This window comes from Lepisosteus platostomus, chromosome 23, assembly GCF_059453375.1.
Source record: "Lepisosteus platostomus isolate fLepPlt1 chromosome 23, fLepPlt1.hap1, whole genome shotgun sequence".
NCBI lineage: Eukaryota > Metazoa > Chordata > Actinopteri > Semionotiformes > Lepisosteidae > Lepisosteus > Lepisosteus platostomus.
In genome coordinates, this window is record NC_142633.1 from 11490641 (window position 1) to 11512649 (window position 22009).

At 39.3% G+C, this 22009-nt stretch overlaps 1 protein-coding gene across 6 annotated transcripts in view; it reads right to left on the reverse strand.

The window, feature by feature from the left end:
* The window catches only part of kcnab2a (potassium voltage-gated channel subfamily A regulatory beta subunit 2a), a 141069-nt gene that overhangs the window by 31873 nt on the left and 87187 nt on the right, over positions 1-22009 (reverse strand). For all 6 annotated transcript variants that reach the window (XM_088617487.1, XM_088617489.1, XM_088617488.1 and 3 more), the window contains 2 exons: positions 3347-3390; positions 1334-1371 (listed from right to left, as the gene is read on the reverse strand). In XM_088617487.1, coding sequence (XP_088473613.1) covers positions 1334-1371; positions 3347-3390 — 82 coding nt within the window. The remainder of the gene's footprint in view (positions 1-1333; positions 1372-3346; positions 3391-22009) is intronic.

Sequence of the window (22009 nt, forward strand, 5' to 3'; positions counted from 1 at the left end):
GAGCTCAGCCCTGCAAAGCAGCAACACTAATTACCACGCCACTGTGATGCCCCCCTTTTAAATCTCCTACGTAAAAAAATATTTTTGTGGCTGGAAAATCTTCATTAGAAAAGTTAAAGACTGTATTTTGAAAGGATGGGTGAACAGTCCATTGCTGCCGAACTGAGGGATGAATGGAGGTCCCTTTGATAAGCCTCTCTGCACCCAGCTCTTAATACTGACAGGCAACACTGAACTAGCTTTTCAGACAAGGGAACCTGCTATGCATCAAATGATAAAATACTGGATAGTGCAGACAAAGGGTTGTCAGCACTATTACACTATGAAAGACTATATTTCACTAAACAGATTGGGTTTAATGGTCAATGCTAAGTCTTTCATCTTTTACTGTCATGATATTGGAACATCCCAGGTTATCATGACAGGCTTACTGTAATTGTGAGAGGATAAATGATGCTTACTACCTTCTTACTGATTTGTAAACTCAACAGGCCAACAGCAGAAGAAAGGTTTAATCTGAGTGTATACACTGCACAAGCCCTTATTTGATAAACACAAAGCTATAAGGTAACATCAATAATTTAAAGGTTTTTTTTTTTACTTTAGTTTATTTGGAACTGCTAAAGCATCCAGCAGATTAAGATTATCGCAACAACTCTGCCTTCAGATGGGTTAGGCGAATGATCAGCTTGTGCATCAGCTCATTGGAGCCGGATAGAAAGGCTACTCAGTTGGGACATGAGGGCTTCGAAGCCAGGAAAACTTATTTTGCACAGTGTAGAGGAAAAAATCTGACTGCTCACTTTTAGTCATTCTCCCTGAAAGACCTGCAAACTGTCATACCAAAGGCTGTGACACTCCTTAGGCCAGCAAGTCCCTGGGCTTTGCTGCTATTCATGCTTTCACACTCAAGCAAGGGGAAATTGTGCCTTGCCCTTGAAAGATACAGCATATGCCTTTGTCATGAGGCCAACGATAGCGGCGTTAATCAAATTACTGTTTGTCCAGAAGATGGCTTTTACTAAGTGCAGCTGACGTATACAAACCACTCTACGTGATTCAGTTCCTTGTTGTCTCAGCTTACTGCTGAAGCCATATGTTCCACCCAGACCTTTAGTGTCAGTAGCCAAATGTCCTGCTGCATTTACTTTCCTGAGCTGCTGTCCTGCCACCTTGGGGACTGTTCTTCAGCTGGGAAGACAGTCAGTTTGTGATGTAAGAGGCACAAACACCATCATAACCTCGGCTCCACAATCTCTCAGATTCAGGTATTAAAAAAGGGTCAAAGAGTTTAAATGAAGAAGACAGCAATAAAAAAGGCAGCCGATCCTACCTCATCTGTGATCTGACCTCCGAAGGTCACCCATGTTCCTGGAAAAAACAAAACAGAAACATTTTCTTTTCCCAACCGGCATTAAGATCACTTGACAACAATCCAGTCCATTCCTAGCAAGTGTGCAAGAACATGCCTCTTCTGACCAAATATTGTCTGAGTATGATCAATATCTTCATTAGTCAAATTCAGTAACTCCACACAGCACCTTAGAAGAACACAAGGCCTGGTGCTGCTAAAATAGCATAACATAAAGTGACTGTGTATTTAAAATGATGTACATATGACAATAAAAGGAATCCTTAACATGTCCAAAGCATATATACTATACCAAGCTTTCTCTAACAAATTTCAATGCAACCTTCTTAAGTTCCCAAAAATAAGACAAATCACTTTGAACTGTCAATCAAACAAGTAACAATTTTAGAAGAACCCTGACCGGGGATACAGCAAAAACTAGCAGGGAATAATCCCTGTACTGCAGTAGTGGTGAGGTAGACCTTTCTGCACAATTACAGAGACAGAGGCAGACTGTACTGGTTGTGCAAGCCAACGGCAGCCAGTTCTGTTAGGGCATTTCAGTTTGATTTAACTCTGGCAATGCTCTGTACTGTGTTATTGGGAGTGACAGTTGAGCTAAAACTCAGAAATTCTACAAATTCACAGCTTTCACTATTTTCCTTTCTTCCTCTTTAAGCAAAAATGTTTTATTTTGCACATAAGCTAAGAGTTCCGATAAAGGACCTTGATGGCTCATCATGTGCAGTCAGTGGCACTATACAATGACATCTGACACAAAGAACACACAAAGCTTCTGCTTAGGGTAAAATTAAAATGTGAAGGCTGCTTTTATACACTTGGATTTTTAACAGCATATTCATTTCCCCAAATGCCTGTTTCATTGATCTTAGTGTTCTTAGGCTCTGCTGTTCCTGTCTGTCTGCCCACACTCAGGTAAAGAATGAAAGGCAGCCCACCACTCATCCTACTCATTCTTCCATCAATCACCTCACACCACAATATTACAATGGCTGATTGTGCAGGTCCCCTACATTTCTGCTTCAAAATACAGACTAATGTTGCAAAATACGAACCTAAGTGCCTGGAGGAAACCCACATGAACAGGGAGAACTGCATGGGGATACTGCAGTAATCCCAAGAATTAAACCCAGGGCCCAGCACAGCGAGGCAGCAATGCTAACTACTGCACCACAATGCCACCATTAGATCATAACTTACCTTGGAAAATGTTTATGTTTATGACCACTGTGCAATACTACCATAATGACCTTTACTATGGCAAATCAATGTTTTAGCATACTCTGGTACGATGAAACAGGGTAAATCTTGTTAAGTCAAATATTGGTATATGGGTACAATATTGTAGACAACCCAGGTACAAAACTGCATTACAGATATACAGTACCAGGGGAAACTCGTGTGAGAAAAGAACAAAGAATTGCTCAGAACAAGACATTCATTGTCCTATGGAAAAGTAGCTGCCTACCTTTTAAGTAAGTTACTGTATGTCAGAAATCATTAGCAGGGGCTTGTGCTAATGTAAGCCTTTTGTTTGTCCCCTGGCGGTTTAATGCCCGCGGGGCTGGTAGAGGATAGTCAAGAAGGGAACTGACAGTCAGTTAATACAGACTGGAGGACAGATGGCAAGAGGACTTGCACAAATACACAAAGAGTCCTTGCAAGTCCTTTAATTCCTTCACTTGGAGAGCTCAGCTTGTTTATTTGCAAACGGGTTTATATACTTTACTTTCTTGTAGATAAACTGCAATGATTCAGCAGGACATATTTAAAAAAAAAAATCAGAGACCATAGGGTAATAGTAGCACAGGTTGTGAATATCCTTAATTTCTTGATGTGCACTAACATTGGTACCTTCATCTTACCTGTTTTAAAAGTAATCTACATCACAAAGGCCTTCAGACATTTGAGCTATTGTTCTGTATGCAACCCTTTTTGTTTGACTTCTTAATCAACAAACTCATTCGCACTCACCTAGTCCAAGGCAGGACACCCTCAATCCTGATTTTCCAAGGTTTCTGTGAAAAGAGAAGACCTCATTAGTATGAACCTCTACTCAGCGTTAAGCACTTTCCTATAAAGCAAACAGAATAAAAGCATGTTAAGCACACGTCTTCCCACACCTGCAAAGGCACCAAAGGTTCAGTGGAATTAATTATGCATTATGCACCTACTGTATATAGTCAAGCTCATTAGCATTGACTCAGAAGCCCTGGAGCTATACAATTAAAAACATAACAATCAACATAGATGGTTATAAAGCACAGTCAAAACCAGCCAAACCATTAGGATTTTAAAGCACACACTTCTTTGACTTAAATTCAACATAAGAAGCTTCCTTAAAGTGATAATGAGATAGAAGTGACCTTTGAACAACACTGCAACCGTTTTCTCACAGGAACAATCCAGCTTATATCAGGATTTAGACTGCACCTTTCAGCTTTGCTAAACATGATTCAACAGATTCTAGACACCAGAAGATGAGGAGATTAACTCATTCCAAATGAAATTCAAAATCACTTAAATGGCCTTTTTATTTTATTCATGAGAACACTACACCACTGTTTACTGGCAAATATGCTAAGATTCCAGACCATTCAACCTGTAAATTATTTGCAATTTTAAGTTAATTTCAATGCATGAAAAGTATTTTCTTTTGCATAAGCATCAGAGGCTGCCTACTTCCTATGGCATGAGGATTGTAGTTACAGATGAACTACCAGCAAGAGGCCAGAAAAAATCCTGCTTGAAGAATTCTCTTGCTGAAGAGTGAATGTGAAACCTTTGGTGTTTAGATGCAAATTGCTATGAAAAGCATATCAGAACAGGAAAGTGACTAAAGCATTAAGTAGAAAAGAGCACTGTGGCAGAACAGTGACACCGGCTTATCCAGAATCTGGAGTTGCTTTAAATTGCCCACAGTCCCTGCTTTGAGGTGGTCTGTTATGAAGAGGGCTAAGTATATGTGCCATGGGGGAGATTAGTCACGGTGGCAGAGGAGAGAGGACTTCTCAAATAATCCTGCACTGCCTGGGTGAAATCACCACTGCTTACAAAGAGAATCAAAGCACAGAAAGAATACAAATCCGCCTCAGGGAGCAGTACTAGCAAAGGCAAATCAAATTCTTCATAACAGTCTTCTCAAACAGATATTCTTAACCACCAAGATAACAATATTTAAAATAATGCGTTCAGAGTCTTGTGCAGGTAGCAAGTAGCAACAGAATTTCCTTTTATAATCACCAATCGAGTGTCTCTTGTCAGGATTTGCATTCCTTTTTCTCTTGGAGACTGTTTTATCAATGATACTGTAAATGATCGGTTCTGTACTGTAATGTATGTGTGTTCTAGACTTACAGATCCAAGGAATGCAGCTGCACAATTATCTGTGTCACAGATAGGCAACACCAGTCCTCAAAGACTGAATTCCTCTAGGAATTAGAATATCTTGCAGTTAGCAACTGAATAAGCCCTGAAAAACAAACAGGTGATTCAATGTGTGATCCAACTAATGAGGTTAACTAAGCAATTAAGATCTGAGTTAAGAGTGAAAGCCTACAGCCACTGCAGCCATTAGGGACCAAGGCCACCTAGCTCTGCACTACTCTCAACTTTCACTCATAAAAATGTTATAAAACATTCCATATCAAACATATTGCACTGTCATATGTATAATTCAATCCCACAGAGAGCTGTGTGCATTTGTATTTTTAAATGCAGCAAAAGAATGTAACTGACCCAGTTTAAATTCATCATGAGCTAATGCACAGAGGAAAAATAGTAATGGATTATATTACGTATTTGAGCTTTAAGATTTTATGTGAAGTATTACAACTGTAAGTAGTTACTGGATTTATTCCAGTAAAAAGATGTAGAAAATGTATTGTACTGAAATCATTTCAGTGTGCTATTGAAATGTCCACTTAAATGTTAATTATGTTATGGCACAGCAAATTAATCCTATTTTCCCAAGCAATATAACACAAAGCAATTTCTACTCTATATATTTTAAGAATATTGGGGATATTGCAACTGTATGTGCTTTATAAGCACAATAAATATTGATTAAAAAGAAATGCCACTGCTGCTCTTTTTTGTAAGGCACAGCTCAGTGCACTACAGAAAATCTGTCACCCAAAGGCAAATGCAAACATGAAGAGCTGCCTATTTCCAGCCAGCAAAACAGTGATGTTACACTTCCAGACATCCTGTGAAATAAGGTCAGCAAAAAGCTGAGCAAGAGGTCTGGTCCTTCTGGAGGACAGACTATTTAAAATTAAACAGAACCCACTTTACTCTTATCAAACTACAAATCACACAAATTCTCAGATGAAGACCACTTGCGGGAGACAATGTATTGCTTTAGGTCCACTATTATAATACACTCTTTTTTTGCAATATAGTTTTTGAGAAGATAGGGTACATTGATAATACATGATTGATAACACACTGTATAGTGCACTCCATTACATGGTTTCTTTAAAGTGGCTTACAGCATAAATTGCTTTGAAATCTGGTTGTCTAATGATTTACATAATTGGAATAATACTAACACAGGATACTACACAACTATAACCTGTAGGTCTGGGGTCTCTAAGGCCCATGATTGTACACTTTAAGCATCTTAATTGCACCTTTGTTTTAATGTGTATACATCATGTGGGGGAAGAAGAAATAAAAGGAAACTCCTTTGATGCAGTTCAAGAAAGAAAAAACTCCTTTACACCACGTCTAACTTTTCATCAAGCAATTCAATTGTTGGGTTTGTTACATTTGTATACTGTATATTTGGGTAAAAATTATTCAGCTGCACGACCTGGTGTCACTGACACATCTGTCATAAAAGGCAATTGCTAGAATATTGCGTATTAACCCAAGCAACTCGTGGAACTGAATCATAAAAGAGAAAATTTCTATATGCACATAGGTGTATAGTATGCATGCTGATGTGTACGTGTCTGCCCTTTTTAGATGTCCACATCAGACCTTTATGGGAATCCATAAAGGCCAGCTTTACGGCCAGCAGCCATATCACCCTGCAACTCACAACTGGGAACCCACTGAAGCTCAGCAGGTGTGAGCCTGGTCAGTACCTGGATTGGAGACCTCCTGGGAAAAACTAAGGTTGCTGCTGGAAGAGGTGTTAGTGGGGCCAGTAGGGGGCGCTCACCCTGCGGTCTTAGTGGATCCTAATGCCCCACTATATTGTAAAAAGGTGCCGTCCTTCGGATGGGATGTTAAACCAAGGTCCTGACTCTGTGGTCATTAAAAATCCCAGGGCGTTTCTCGAAAAGAGTAGGGGTGTAACCCCAGCGTCCTGGCCAAATTTCCCATTGGCCCTCACCAATCATGGCCTCCTAATAATCCCCATCTATGAACTGGCTTCATTACTCTGCTCTCGTCCCCACTGAGAGCTGATGTGTGGTGAGTGCGCACTATGGCTGCCGTTGCATCATCCAGATGGGGCTGCCCACTGGTGGTGATGGAGGGGATCCCCATTACCTGTAATGAGCTTTGAGTAGAGCATCCAGAAAAGAGCTACATGTATATAAGTGTAAGGAATTATTATTATTAATCCTTTTTACCACTGGAAAAACTAACAGGTGACTTTGATTAAAGATTAAGGTAGAATATTTGTGCAAATTCTGATTTTTTCTTTTCAAATAAGAGATAATAACACAATGTCTCCCTCGTCTTTTCCCATAGCCAAATATGAAATAATAAAAAAAAACATCTGACAGCATCTTCCTAAATGATACACCTTTACTTGTCTCAATTGTCTTTGTATTTTAGAGAAAGATGTCTTCATGGCTATCTGAAACAATCTGTTCTTAATTGGTGCTAAAGATTTGATAACTCGCTATACGGCTCTTAGGACATCTGCAGATGCATTTCACTAATGACTGGATAATAGTTCTGAGCCACTGGGCCAGCAAAATAAATCTAAATGTTTTAAAGAATTAATCCAATTAATTAGGGAAGACCGAGAGCAGCATAATGATAAACAAAATTAATAAAGCTGAGCCAATTATCAGTACTACAACTCTCTTTAATGCCAGGGAAAGACATAATAGTGTTTTCTAAGCCATACTTCAAAGATATGCTACTGTAAGTTCGATAATTAGCACTAGCGACAATGTTAAAGCCAACACCCTTTGTTTATGTCAGTCCCTGATTGCCTTTCTACTGCTAATTTTCTTTTAATTGTCTTAAATTGGAAGGTAGTCAGAACGTAATGATTCTCAAACTACAAGAAAAAAGGAACATTTGAAAAGCAAAAGAAACAGACAGACGGGTGCTGGTTCTTCATGGATGAAGTTCATATACAGTACAACATGTAGAAAAGGTCCTTCAGACAAGCTTTACACTTCCTGTCCTGGGGTCCCTGGAATTGGCTTTCCTTGACATTCCTTCCAAGAGGATTCTGGCCCTGAGGAGAATGGTGTGGCGCTGCCATTGACATGGCCAGGCCTCTTTGCTGTGTGATTTCATTTCTGAGGGGATTCCCTGGGGGATAGGCTCAGGCCCTCACCGCCCTGAAGTGGAGGAAATGGTGAGAAAATTGCATCCAAATGGATGGATGAGCCTGGGGGCAGGTTCGGTTTTGTAGTTGATTTCTTTTGTTTTGAAATATCAAAATCACCTTGAACCTCTGCATTTTGATCAATCTCTAGATGTCCACTATTTGTTCACTGTTGTATTAAACAAAACGTAGCCAGCCACCACTGGTCCTGTCCAGAAGGGGATCAACCCATTAGGGCTGAGGCACTTAGATTTATTTTTTTCCTGTGGGAGTTGATGCCTAATGGTTGTTCTGTCAGATAATATGAATTAGTACTGATTTACAATTTGCAGAAGTGTTCTGCGGTAGTTCATTGAGAAGTGCACTATACAAAATTAAAATTGATGTGAAATGAACTGCAAATTAAGACAAATTAGTTCACAAAAAAGATACTTTAAAAGAAAACTAAGACATGGCCCCTACTTATGTAATCTGTTCTGCATGCGAGTCCTTTGCTCTGTAACAAACTCAACACCTCAAAATATCTTTAAGCATTTCAAATACCTTTTTAAATTCAATACATACTGCATGTGCAAAACAGCGTTCTCGTAGTCAGGCACTTTAACGAGCAAGAACATTTATATGCTGCTGTGACTTGCAGTTCAACAGAAATGCTACTGTCAAAAAATGTACAATGGATCTTTGAAGGGCAGAGATCCTTTCAACAGGGACAAATAAACTAATCTGTCTTTTTTTCAACAAATGTGGCCCTGGGACTTTGCGCAAATTAAATTAGTCATGAACTCTGCAAGGCCAGAATGCACTGATCAACTATTAAATTTCCTGTCTGTATCAGGTTTCTAAACCGGGCTTATATCGCCCGGTTTCAGTGTAAATTTTCTCACGGCCGGCAGCCACCTGTTCACCAAGCTGACTATAATTAGATACACCCCTGAGCTGCATGTCTTAAGCAGGCCCAAGATATATTATTGTCAGAGCCAAGCACAACTGCAATTACACTTTCTTTATCTAACATACCAACCACACTTATCCCAATTCCTCCCGGGTCAAAGGTCACTGGCAAAAGGACCAAACTCACAGGGTTCTCTAGAAATCTATTAAAGAACAGAGAGTAAAGGCTTTATTAGCTGAGGTTCTACAGCAAGCCATTGCTCAGAGCTTTCAAAAAGACTACCTCCCGTGTTACATGACAAATTACTGAATCATGCCAATCGCAGATCATTTAAATTACACTGAAGCTTTTTTCAGTAGTGCCAGAAAGACAGGCGAAGGCCTTTCTTTATAAATACACATGCCAAGACAGGCAGAGCTTTACATGTACAGAAAGAAAACCACAGACCTCTGATTCTCAACATTTTTGGCTTAACGACTGCAATTTCAAGAACAACTACAGTATTAATCCTATCAGTGGGCTTTATTTGAATGATTTTGTGCTACAGTAGTACAGTGGTTAGCATTGTTGATTTGCAGTGTTGGAGCCTCGGGTTCAATTCCTGGGGTGCTATCTACATATAGTTTGGATGTGCTCCCTGTGTTTGTAGGGGTTTACACTGGGTGATCCAGTTTCCTCCTATAGTCCAAAGTCTTGTTGGAAGGTAAACTGGCATACTGTATGTGAAATTGGCTCTGGTACAGTATGTGTGCCCTTTGATGGACTGGCATCTTGTCCAGGGTGTATCCCGCCTTGTGCTCAGTGCTTCCGCGGATTGGCTCCGGGCCACCATGACTCTGAATTGGATAAGCAGTTATCGAAAGCGATCTAATGTGATTTTGTGCTACAAAGATGGAGGGTGGAAGTTGGAGACTTCTTTTATCAGTAAAAGTGCACTTATAATTTTGTCAGTCTGCTTTAAACTAATGAATGATGGGATACTGTAGGTCTAATTGCATCTTTAGAGAGAAATGCTGGCAAGGCCAGCAAGACAAGAAGGACATGCCTCTCATTTTCAGTGGCTCAAAGTCTTCTGTATACACAATGTTCTGCTAAATATTTCACCTGCCACCTTTCAATACTGCATGGAGGACTAATGTAGCAGGTCTGAGATTTCCAAAGAGATACAGGGACGTGTTCATGGCAAAGATCAAGTTCTCATTAAAGTCTTGGAGGAGGGCCAGAGCCTTCAGACAATAAAAGAAGAAACAGGTCAAAGACGTCTGTACCCTCTTCAATTATGGATGACTGGCACTTCAGTTGCCCACAGATCGTTGCAATCTATTAGGACTATCACAGGAAAAATGCACAGTAATAAAACCTTTTTTTTATTTTGACTCTACTGTATATGAAGTCAGCTACAGTGTACATTAAATCAGCTATAGATTCTTGACCTGCACTATATTGTGCCCTATTTGAAGCCGTATTTCGAACATAAAATGAAGTCACTGCTTAAAAATGTGCAAATATTTCATGAGGCAGGTCCATACTGAACAAAATCAAATCTAATAGACTGTCACAGAGAGAAACAAACACTCCCATGTAAACTGGATGGCTCTGCTCCTCCAGAGTCCCTCGAGATTTTGGAATCATTAAGTGCCGAACAGCTTCGCTCCCATCTCCATCCACCAACGCAATGGCAGGGTGTGAAAGCAACACAGGGAGACAAGGCATTCTAAAGAATAAAGCACAAATCTCCTAAATCTCTTTAAAACCAAGTCATTTTCAGAAAGAACCCACAGAGCCTGTATTAAAGCCTTACTGCCTCTTGTTGCTCACGTAACAATACTCATGAGTAATACTAATGAATAACAAAAGGAAAAACACAAATAACACGAGATGCTATTAACAGCAGTGTTTATTTTTTATACTGTAAGCCTGATCAACTCAAAAGGTGTGCAGAAACAATTGCTGCACTGATGGCAGATTGTCAGTGAGGGCAGTTTCTCTTGGTGACTAACGAGCAGCAGTGTAGCAACGTACTCGCTAATTTGGGAAAGTAATGCATGTCATGGGGCATTTCACTGACGAGGGGGAAATCACCGCTATATCCTCTGTCTGTCAGCTCCCCAACTTCTGCAGGAGGATTTGTTCCACTCACACAGAGAAACAGCCACCCCAGCACTCTCTGTTCCACTAAATTCGTGTTTATGCAACATCAGTTCAGTCCCTGAATACAACGCCTACACCCTCTCTCTACAGCACACGCACACACCATCCCTCAGGGGCTCTGAACCACACTTCAGTTCTAACTCACACCCACATTACATATATAGTTGAGCATTATTATAACTCATCTATCAGCATATCTTAAACGTGTCTTAAGAGCTTCAAGTAAAAAAAAAGACTTTTCAATATGTTCCTGTGCTCCTCCCCCTAACTGCTCACGGTTTGCTTAATGGGGGGGAGGGGGGGACACAGGGAGGACATGCAAACTCCACACAAGAAGAAGACGAACCCAGAATCAAATCCAGGACCATTGTGCTAACCGCAGTTCCCCTGCGCCTCCATTATGACTTTCAATCTACAGATTCGGTAACATCTTGATATGAAAGATGAACATATTGGAACACTGAAGAGAGTTACAACGCTTTCCATGTGTGTCTCAGCTACCGTTGCTTATTCTTTGTTGGAAAAAAAAAGAATAAAGAGGCGAGCCAAATATGTTTGCAACCATTACCCATGCAATCTGTTTAATAGTTCTGGATGTTCAGTAAGAGCATAGGACTGAGAGTATACAATATAGGGTTTCCTTTAAGTGGCAGATCCAGCACTGAAGTACTCAGTGTGCCCAAGACCTTCACTGGTGGTGGAAAATGAAACCAGCATCCAGGCAGTCATCATTTTCTGACTCCACTATCAAGTTTCAGACAGTGCTGTGATAGCAGCCTGTCCATCACGCAGTGAAGCTTACCACAGGTCACCACAGCCAGTTAAAACTCCTGGCAGGAACAGTTTCAAATACCAGCCCACATGATTATTAATGAAAAGCTGCACTACTACAGAACTGTCACTGGCCTTTTATGTAACCCAATGCACCTCTTCTGAAAGAGATTGCAAATTTATCCAGGAGAACCACTTATAAGAACCGCCTATCCCCAACTATTAGGATTTTGAGAGCTCTCATGTCCTAATGAAATAAAAGTTCTAAAAGCCTGCGCTTCAAAAGTTACCACCTGAAGTTTTCACCTGCATTTTCTGTCTGCAAAGAGATACAAATGCACAAAGAAAAAAACAGATCTGCATTAATATTATTTTGCAAGCCTTGCAAAAAAAACTCATCTTATCTTTATACCATCTCATGAGATCTGATCAAGTGTTTAGAATGTACAGTATGTGGGTGAAATCATAAAAAAAACATTTGTAACTTGTTGTGTATAATCCATACAGTATACAGATCTCCATAACAACAGCATAGGATTGTCAATGCAACAGCTTGGTTGCAGGTACACTATGGTTACTCAGAATGACACGTGATCAGCAGAGCTGTGTGAGGACTGTGCGCCACTATGTACTAAGTGGATTTTATTAGACATTCACAGAAAGATGTCAAAAGCAAAGTGACAGGCAGCTGGGCAGAAAGGTTGGCTTATTCTGCAGTTAAACAGATCAAATAACCAATGCAGGCAACAAGTCTACACTCTACCAGAGAAAGCCAGAGATTTTAATTGTTTCAAAAACCACGTTGTGATAGATAGACCCTGCAGGGATATAATACATGCCCATTGATTAGCTGAGTATTCACAAAATGGGTGATCTTACATTTTTACTTTTACTATTTTTCAGATTCTTTCTTAATAAATCAGGCATACATTGGGGCTTTTTCTTTAAGGGTTTTATTACATCAATTCATTGCCTTTTTGGCATATTTTAAAGGTAATTCTCATGTTATTTGCCATATACTTCATTCAACCTTCAAATGGAACTGTACCACAAATAAAAAAAATCACAGACAAATTTGTAAAGGTCCATTTAGTAAAACCTTTTAGGAAACAATTACTATTATCATCTGAAAACACACTATAACCCCATTTGTGTCTTGTAGGATGTGTTTTGGGTGCAGTTATTTTGAGATTTCCAAGCAATGAATGAAGATACTGTGTCTGGCATTAATGCTAGATTAATGATTGTGCAAACTAGTCTTATACAGGCTGATATTGGGTACAATACGGAGCATATAGTGCATGAAAACAGAGCATTCTGGTCTACCTTAATCACCCTACCAAGCTGTATTTAAAAATTACATTTAAAAATTGAACTCCCATACTCCTATAGCCTGTTATTTAAGCAGATATAGAACAATCCTAAAATTCCTCTGCACAGCTCCATACTAATATAAATGTCATTCGAGAAGGTGATGGGTGATTTAAAATAAGGGGGACTATCAAGTCCTTAATTAGCTTCTTAAATGTGAAGTTCAGGACCATCATACCGCATGACCTTTAGAAACAAACAGAAAACTTATCATTTTCAAACATCCTTCAGACTCTTGCTAATATCTATGGGCTACTCTGCCCATCCTCTGGAGATTAACAAGCTTTGAATTAATTTTACATGGATTTGCAGTTCTTAGAATTGTGTCTGGACATGTTAACTGTGCGGTTCCAAAGTCTGATACGAGAATAGTTTAACACAATACTGACAGTCAGAACACCGAACTAGTGCTGAAAGCTTGTTATACGGTATTTTACACGTCTTCAGGTCCTGCATCTTGCTGAATGCTGACAAAATGCTTCTGCAATTACTTGCTAACTGAATTATAAAACGTGGTCATCTTCACCTGCTTTTATATTAGCTACTCGTTGCACCTTTCTGTATGTGATGGTGCAGAGACCGAATACATCACTGCACACTGCAGTACATCACTCACTCCATTGGCCTTTCCTAAAAAGGATCAAGCAAAACTGTAAATTCTTCCCAGGTTTAAAGTTGGGGCAACGATCATAAAAGGCTCCTTTTAAGTTTGAAATGTAATATCCTCATCCACTAACACCCCCAGAAAAATAAAACATTACCTACTGTATATCTAAGAACAAAAGTAGATTAGTGACGCTTCTCAGTAGTCAGGTCCCAAAACAAAAAGCTTTATAAGAGCTAAAGATATTATAAAGAAAGAAAAGGATCAATAAAGGAGATCACATTCAGTGCAATACCCCCAGAGGGACTCTAGTTTTCAAGCCAAAAACCCAGCCGGAAGAACCATCTCTATTCCAGTTATGCCCGGCATTCACTAATGGATGTCTGACAGGCTTATTGACTTAGAACGGCAACCAGTATTTAAAAAGCCCCAGGAAACAAGCAGCTCTGTGCAAATCTGTGGTGTTCCTGCTCCCACTTACAATGGCTAATCTCTGTGCCAAACTCTGCTCACAGCCCTTAGCCAGCATATTTGCAGTTTGTAGTTGAGCACAACAGTTCCAAAGGACCACCAAAGATTATTACTGGAAGTTGGGAGATCTTTATTATTATTTGGATTTTTTAAATAATGAATCTCCAAACATGACGTTGCATAAAATAATACTACATATCTATTAATTTGCTTCCTAAAAGAAAAAAAAGTATTTACTTTTTACATGGGAAATGTATGTGAAAAATAGAGTTTCTTTGATACTCAATAAACCTTCCACCACCACTTGGTAAAGAAACTAGACAAACCACAGCAACTTTATTGTGAATCACGCAAACACTCCAGTCACAGCACTTTTAAAATTCCTCTCTTTTCTTCTGACAATTCCAAAAACAAGCACTGCAAAGATCCGGGATGAAAACATTGGGATATCACGGCCACGAGCGCTCTGACTCCAGATAAAGCAGATGTTTTAATTACAGTAAGCTAGGCGATTTCACATTGCACATTTTCATTAGTAGAAAACATCACATTTAATCAGCTCTTTGCAAAGCTGAGCATATCCAGTTCAAACAACCATCGAAACGGGGAGCAAACTGACCCATCTGCTGCCTGAAGTGGAGACCTATAAGGGTGGAATATACTTCAGTACTTACTGCGTGGGCCTGCCTCATTGACCTCAGCGGATATCTTAAGTAGATGGGAGTTTGAACATTTCATTTGGAAGAAGTAATAGGCAGGATGCCATTCTCTACAGATGCCCCTGTCAAGTCATATCACAGAGCAACTCAGATGGACAGATGGCATTTTCCAGCTGTCTAAAAACAGGCTAAATTTACTTCTGAGGGAGCCGTTAACCTTTTTTATAGGAAAGCCTTTGCATGTGGCTCCCCAAGCACAACACTGTTTCTCCCTAGCAGATCCTTTAACGACAACATACACTACCCACGCTCACACACGCTCTGGGACGTTCAAAGTCAAGACAGAAGGCACCAAATGGAACTGTTTGCACAGTGAAGAAGGGACTTTTCAGAAAAGCACACAAACACTGCTTTGTTTCAGGCTTTAGTGAAGTAAAATCCCTTATAATAACAGTAATTACAGTACATTCGTTACCGTGGTCAGCAGGGAGATGGTATTAATCAGGATATTAATCATTTTTGTGTCTGAGGCAATATGATTTTGGATCACAAACGAATGAAGAATATTAATAAAAGATACAGAAGACATTTTGAATAGATGGTGTAAAAATAGTTCTTTTGTTTGGGTATTGGATGGTATCTGCAACTCACAAAGTTTAACTGATCATTACAGTTCAGTAATTTGTTGTGCTCTACCTCAATTGTGTTTGTCTACGATAGAGGACAACAGAAACAATCTTATCTTAAGGGTTTAAATTCATTAAGACCAATTTTAATATCAACTGAATATTAATTTTAAGATAAACAATGATACTGAAGTCTGGTCAAGAACAGAAAAATTAAGGGACACTTTTTGAACTCTTTTTTTCTGCCTGGGATAACACTGCGCCAGTTGTCTGTAGTCTTTATGGGTATATTTTATGTATGAGCAATGCAGCCCTGGTCGACAGCTAGCTATCTGCCTGACTAATTCACTAAGTCCCAGAGAACGTGACTGAAGAAATGCACACCCACAAACTCTCGGACAGACAAAATCCCACACACGTATGCACCCACACTCAAAAGAAATGTATGGAAACTACAGAGAAAAGGAGTACACACAAGCTTTAAAACAAGATTACAATATAAATTGGTTTCAAAAGATGCCCGCTGTACCTAAGTCATCAGGCAATGAAAGTGCCTCAGGTACCAACTATTATCAATGGGTTTTCTCATTACCCTCATCTATAATGTCAATCTTCAAATACATGTATCCAGCTGGGTAATTGCTAGAGAAATCTGAATGGAGTATTTTGGACAAGGATACAACAATGGTGTTCCACACAGGATTTGAACCCCAGGTCAGAATCCATAACCATAAGTCACACTGATACCGATATGAACAACATGCCTTTATTGAGCCCACGGAGAACAACTTGTTCTCGCTCTGAGGAAGAGATTACAAGGTCCCCCACCCTCTCTCCTGCTCTATGTAATGTAGCCGAGAGAGGGTAGCCTGACAGCAACAATGTGCAAGAATAAAATAAAAAGTGTTTAATTACAATCGCATGATCACAGTCCCAAGAGTGCAATAAGCACAATGCGCAGGCAGCAGGCAGTCAAAACAAAACAAGAAGCAAAACAAGTTTAAAAAAAGGAAAACATCTCTTTGCCGATTAGACGTGAACTACATTTCTGCCTAAAAGAACAGGGGTATATCTTTGCACCCTGCGTCCTGTATAGGTTTGATTCATAAATATTGGCTCATCTCATAGATACCCCATATTCCACCCCCTCACAGACATCTTTAGTTTTTGCACAACCAAACTGTAATTTCCAAGCATTTTTCTGCATGCATTGAAAATGGTCTGTAGTTCTGGCTACATGATGGAAGAAGGTCCATATACCACGACAATCCGCATTGGCACACTTTCGTGTTCAGTCATCCCTGCGCCCTTTCCTCAAACAGAAGTTTGTTGGCATCAGTGAGCAGTTACATAATGGCCCTGTGTCTGTGAGCAGAGTCACGAGCCAAAAACTGGGCTGGGAGGAGCGGATGAGGGACTCACAGGAGATAAAAAGGTTTTAATTCATTAATTTTATTTCACCTCACAAAATATGAAAGAACTAACTACAAGTAGTGCTCATTCCATTGAATTCAAACACAAATACAGGATAGTTAAAGGATAAGCTCTTAAACTAAAAAAAACATATAGCACAATTTTACCATGTAGATCTAATTTTTTAATATGCAGTAGTTGCACCTAACGTGTTTGGTTACAGAAGGAGAGAAAGTCATGTCGACAGTGCTAAACGAATCTTGTACTTTGTGAGACAACTGGTTTAGATTTTTAAAAACAACCACTAGAGATGGTCTTTCCACTAGAGATCTTATAAGGAATCTCAACTATCCTCACAGACTGTCCCTGAATCATTAAATGAATCTGAGAAACAGGACAAATAAAAGGAAATTACGGTCAAGATCTTGATCTGGAGTTTCCAGGACACCTTTATACAGCACACCCTTCGTCAGAAAGTATTACAGCTGCCAAATACAGGCTTCTTCATCTGCTTCTTTGTTTAATATAAATTCTCTGCTGTAGTGTTTTCGCATATATCTTATATTCGGGCATAAATAGGATTTCAGACTGTTCATTACAAAGACCAAAGTCCAAGACTCGCGTTTATGGGCTGAAGGAGGTGGACTGTGATCTGATTTATCTAAAGAAATAGACTGAGTGGCACCTACAGTCAATCTTCCCTTTACTGAAAGCTATTGCTCAGACAGACTTTTAAAGCAGGGGAAATATAATTTAAATTCCTCTCGCTTACAGAGTATAGCATCAATAATTCTAATTTAGTGGTAATATGAAAAATTCAAATGCCAACATGCAGTTCCAATCAAAACCATGAAGACTTAAAGCTGAGGAACCCATTTTTCTAAACAAACATGCGTAAACCAGTCTGTGTTGTTCAAATTGAAAATAATCAATTAAAGTACCAGAGATTGAGTCTGTTTATGTTTAATTTGGTTCAAATGAAAATATTCCCTCATCTTCTTTTATAATACTAAAAGAAAAGTAAAAATGTTTGAATTCCCTGATGGCCTCTGAATTAACATTGTTACAGCTGCATAAACAATATCTGTCGCGTCAGGATTTTTAAGGACAAGGACAGAGGTTGTGTGTGACAAGAAATATAAAACTTGAAAAGGTACAGTATATAGTCTGACAGCACATACAATTTAGATAGCGATGAACAACTGTGTTGTATACTTAAATATACAAAATGCATTATCCACAGGCCATTCACAAAATTTACCCAGCACTTACTTGACAGTGGTGATATCCATTGACTGGAAAACTGCTAATGTACTGTAGTACCCATCCATAAACATGGTAACAAAACCAAACAAAGAAATCATAGACCAAACAGTCTTATTTCTATTATGTGTACAATTGTGGAAACAACAATTTAAATAAATAAGGTAATATATAACAAATAATATTCTAGGGCCTTGGTAACATAGGAAAGATAGGACTTGCTACCTAACTCGTCGGAGGTCTTTATACACAAGCAACTTCAGAAATGGATATATAAGGGCTATATGAAATAGCTGACTGTTTAGTTTCAGAAGGATTTGAAACAGTTAATTATAAAACTTTAGATCTCAAATTGCAGGCATTAAACATTCATGTTTATTCATGCATTTTCATGAATGCTTTAATTTGGGATGATGTAAGGTAGTGGAGTTCCACAGTGATCTGTACTAGATTAATTACTCATTCTAATTTATATCAATGATCAATGATTCTAACATAGCTAGTAAATAAAATAGGAGGATAAGCAAATACCACAGAGGCTGCAAAGGAAATTCAAAAAGATGTGACAAAATTCAATTGTTAATGACATTTCCTCTAGACAATCGCACATTGTTACCTACAGGCAGCAAAAATAAACAAAAAACATAAGACTGGAGAAACTAAACATAAAAGAAGCTAATTACGTGTTTATATTGACACATACCATTCATCTTGTAGACAATGAGGGAAGCAAAAGGAAGCATGCAAGATTACGATGCATAGATAAAAGCACAGACTTTAAATAGTAAAAACTTCACTGATGAGATTTCATTTACAATATTGTGTACAATTTTCATTGTCACTTTATGAAAATGTTCCATACTGACAAACTGCATGAACTGACATTTGTGTCATTAAAAGAAGAGACTGTGAGGAGACCTGATGCAAGCATTCAAAATCCTCAAAGGCACTGACAAAGTCAAACCAATGGGAAAACAACAACCGACAACACATGTGGAAACCACAGGGAATTGCACTTTAAATGGAGAACAGGAGGTAATTTGTATATACAAAGATCTGTGGGATTCTGGAACAAGATACCTAGCCATGTTGTTGAAACTGATGTCTTGGCTTCTTTCATGAAATATCTGGGTGAGATCCTTGAAATAATTAGCTACTAGAACCAAATGAGATGTATGGGCCAAAAGGCCTCCGCTCAATTGTCACCTTTCTTGTGCCCCTATGTTCTTGGCAGAATTTTGTGCAGTCCAGAATTCTAGTTTCTCTGCAGCTACACAAATCCCAGTGGCAGTTTTTAATGGTGTGTGGTGTATGGGGCACAACACTCAGTCTCCCACCACAGACGGTTTGCCAAAGATGAGCCAGCGTGTTGTTCTTTGTCTATGATTCACATTCCCAAAGAACAGTAAATTAATGTTAAACTGAGCTCAATGATTATACAGTTCCAGAATGCATTCAAACACAATATTATTTTCCAATTAATTCCTCCATGTGTTTGTCAGTTGATCATGGAATATTATTCTGTTACTGCCCTAAGGGGATTTGTCACTGTTTGAAAAGCATTTAACCAAAACCTCCTTATTTTACCAGTATGACTCTTTCCACATTGATATATCCTTTCAACAGCCTCCAGCTTTCCCTGCTTTTCTTCAGCACCACTTTGCTCCAGCCTTTCATGTGATTGACTGCATACACAGAGTTGCATAACCAAAACTGCTGAATGCAGAGGCTGAGGTGGACGACCGAGCCAGCAGCTTTAACAGCAGAACATGCTTATGTAATCATGTCTTGCATTCTGTACCATTTCTTCCACAAAACAACCTACAGTACAATAAACGTACTTACACAGCCACTGTCTCACACCTGGGCCACACAGCAGCATCCAGCATTAACCACAATGGGGGTAGCTAAGATAGACTTCACATGAAATTACTCATCTGCAGTCTCTCTCCCCAAAACAGAGAACGCCCTTAGAAGGGATCTTGGAAATGAGAGATTGGGTGGGGAGTAACGAACACAACATAACAGTTCTTAGGAAAAATGCTGCAGGTTTTTTTCCTCTACAGACAGGTCAACAGTTTTCTAAATGACCCACCCAAGCTATTCTGTGTTCACTCATCTATCCAGTTCAGAAGAAACTGAATTGATTCTCATAAGATTTTACATTTAAAAATGCAAACCTGTGAACAATGCAAGATATTACCTATCATTACAATTTAATCAAGACTGAAGGGCCGATCTGGGGAGTTGTGAAGAGGCAGTAAGAGTCTAACAATTGTATCATGTATGCTAGGTGCTTCCCTCTTTAATCAAGTCATTCCTTTCAGAGATGGACACTGTAACTACTTTAACTACATTGAGGAGAACAGAAGGGTGAAATTACTTCATCAGGCACACGTTTCGGTTGTATTCTGCGTACAGCTGAAGAAGAAAAAGCATCCTTCATGAACAGTGAGCGCTGCTATTTCTGCAGTCTTCCTCTATGATATGCAGCAAATGCTTTTTACACAAGACAGCCATTCGTTCAGTTCCAGTTTGAGACTTGGTGTGATTGCTCACAGAATGTCTCCTTTCTCCTACAGTACCTCCAGCAGCAGGGCAGCTTCCTTTGTTTCCCAGGCATGCCTGCACTCTCATGTCAGTAACCTGGGAATTGGTATTTTAACCACATTGGCTTTTTCAATTTAGTTTTCTTGGCTGTTCCCCATTTAAGACTTTTCTGTAAAGCTAAAAAACGTATATTATAAGAGGGAAAATAATATATCCTCTGACTTCTATAAAACTAACGTGAGAGATGAAACATTTTTTCAAACTCATTAGTTTGATTATACTCCTGTGACAACTATACTCTAAAATCAAATCCACTTCTTCTTGGGAGGATTTCAGCAACTACTGAGGACAAAGTAGGCAGAAGCAGTATTACTGTGAGTTTTTAAGAGCCAATTTGCCAATCTAAAGTACCATTTAAGTATAAAATCCTGTTTCTCCACTGTCTTCAGAAAGAGCCATCATTGGTCAGTCTTCTGAAGAGAATTACAGCAGCAATAAAGATAAGACACCTCCAAGGCTGTACAAGACACATCAGCAAAGCCTGGCTCCCACCTGAAAGTCAGGGAAGTGGAGCTTCTGACAAAGAATTATAGCAAGGGTGATCCATCTGTACACATATGCACAGCACTTAGTTTTGATCTTTTTTCCTTGCTAACAGCCACAGTACGGCTTCATTTCAACCCTTCTCATTTTAAGCATCAGAAGGAGAAAAGCAAAGGTTTCAGAAGAAATGGTAGCTTTCTGATCGTGGATTATGGTCCTGCATTTTTAACTGCAAGTGTACCTAATGTTGCAAAGATTTGTGGAGTGTCTGCTTGTTTGAGGTTTTACTAAAGCACCTAGTCAGAACTACGATCCAATGATCACAGGTGCAAACTACACAAAAGCGACTTTTTTTTAGATGCCTAGAAGCATGCATCCACTGATCCGTTTTCTTATTGCTTCATCCAATTCAGGGGCACAAGAGAGCTGGAGCGTATCCCAGGAAGAATTGGGCATAAGGCAGTACACCCTGGACGGGACTGCAGTCCATCACAGGGGACACGCAGACAAAACACTCACATCAGGGCCAATTTTCCTAGAAGCCAAGTAACCTATCAGTATACAGTAGTATGTTTTTGGACTGTGAATGGAAACCATAACACTTGCAGAAAACCCACAGGGACATGGGAAGAACATACAAACTCGACAGAGACAGCACCCCGGGTCCGGAACTGAACCCAGGCCCCCAGCACTGAGAGACAGCAATGCTTCTCACTGCACCACTGTCTAAAAACAATTGATTTTTTTCAGCAAATTGTGCTAATTAGATTTCTGAACAACTAAAACAAAGAAAAAATATT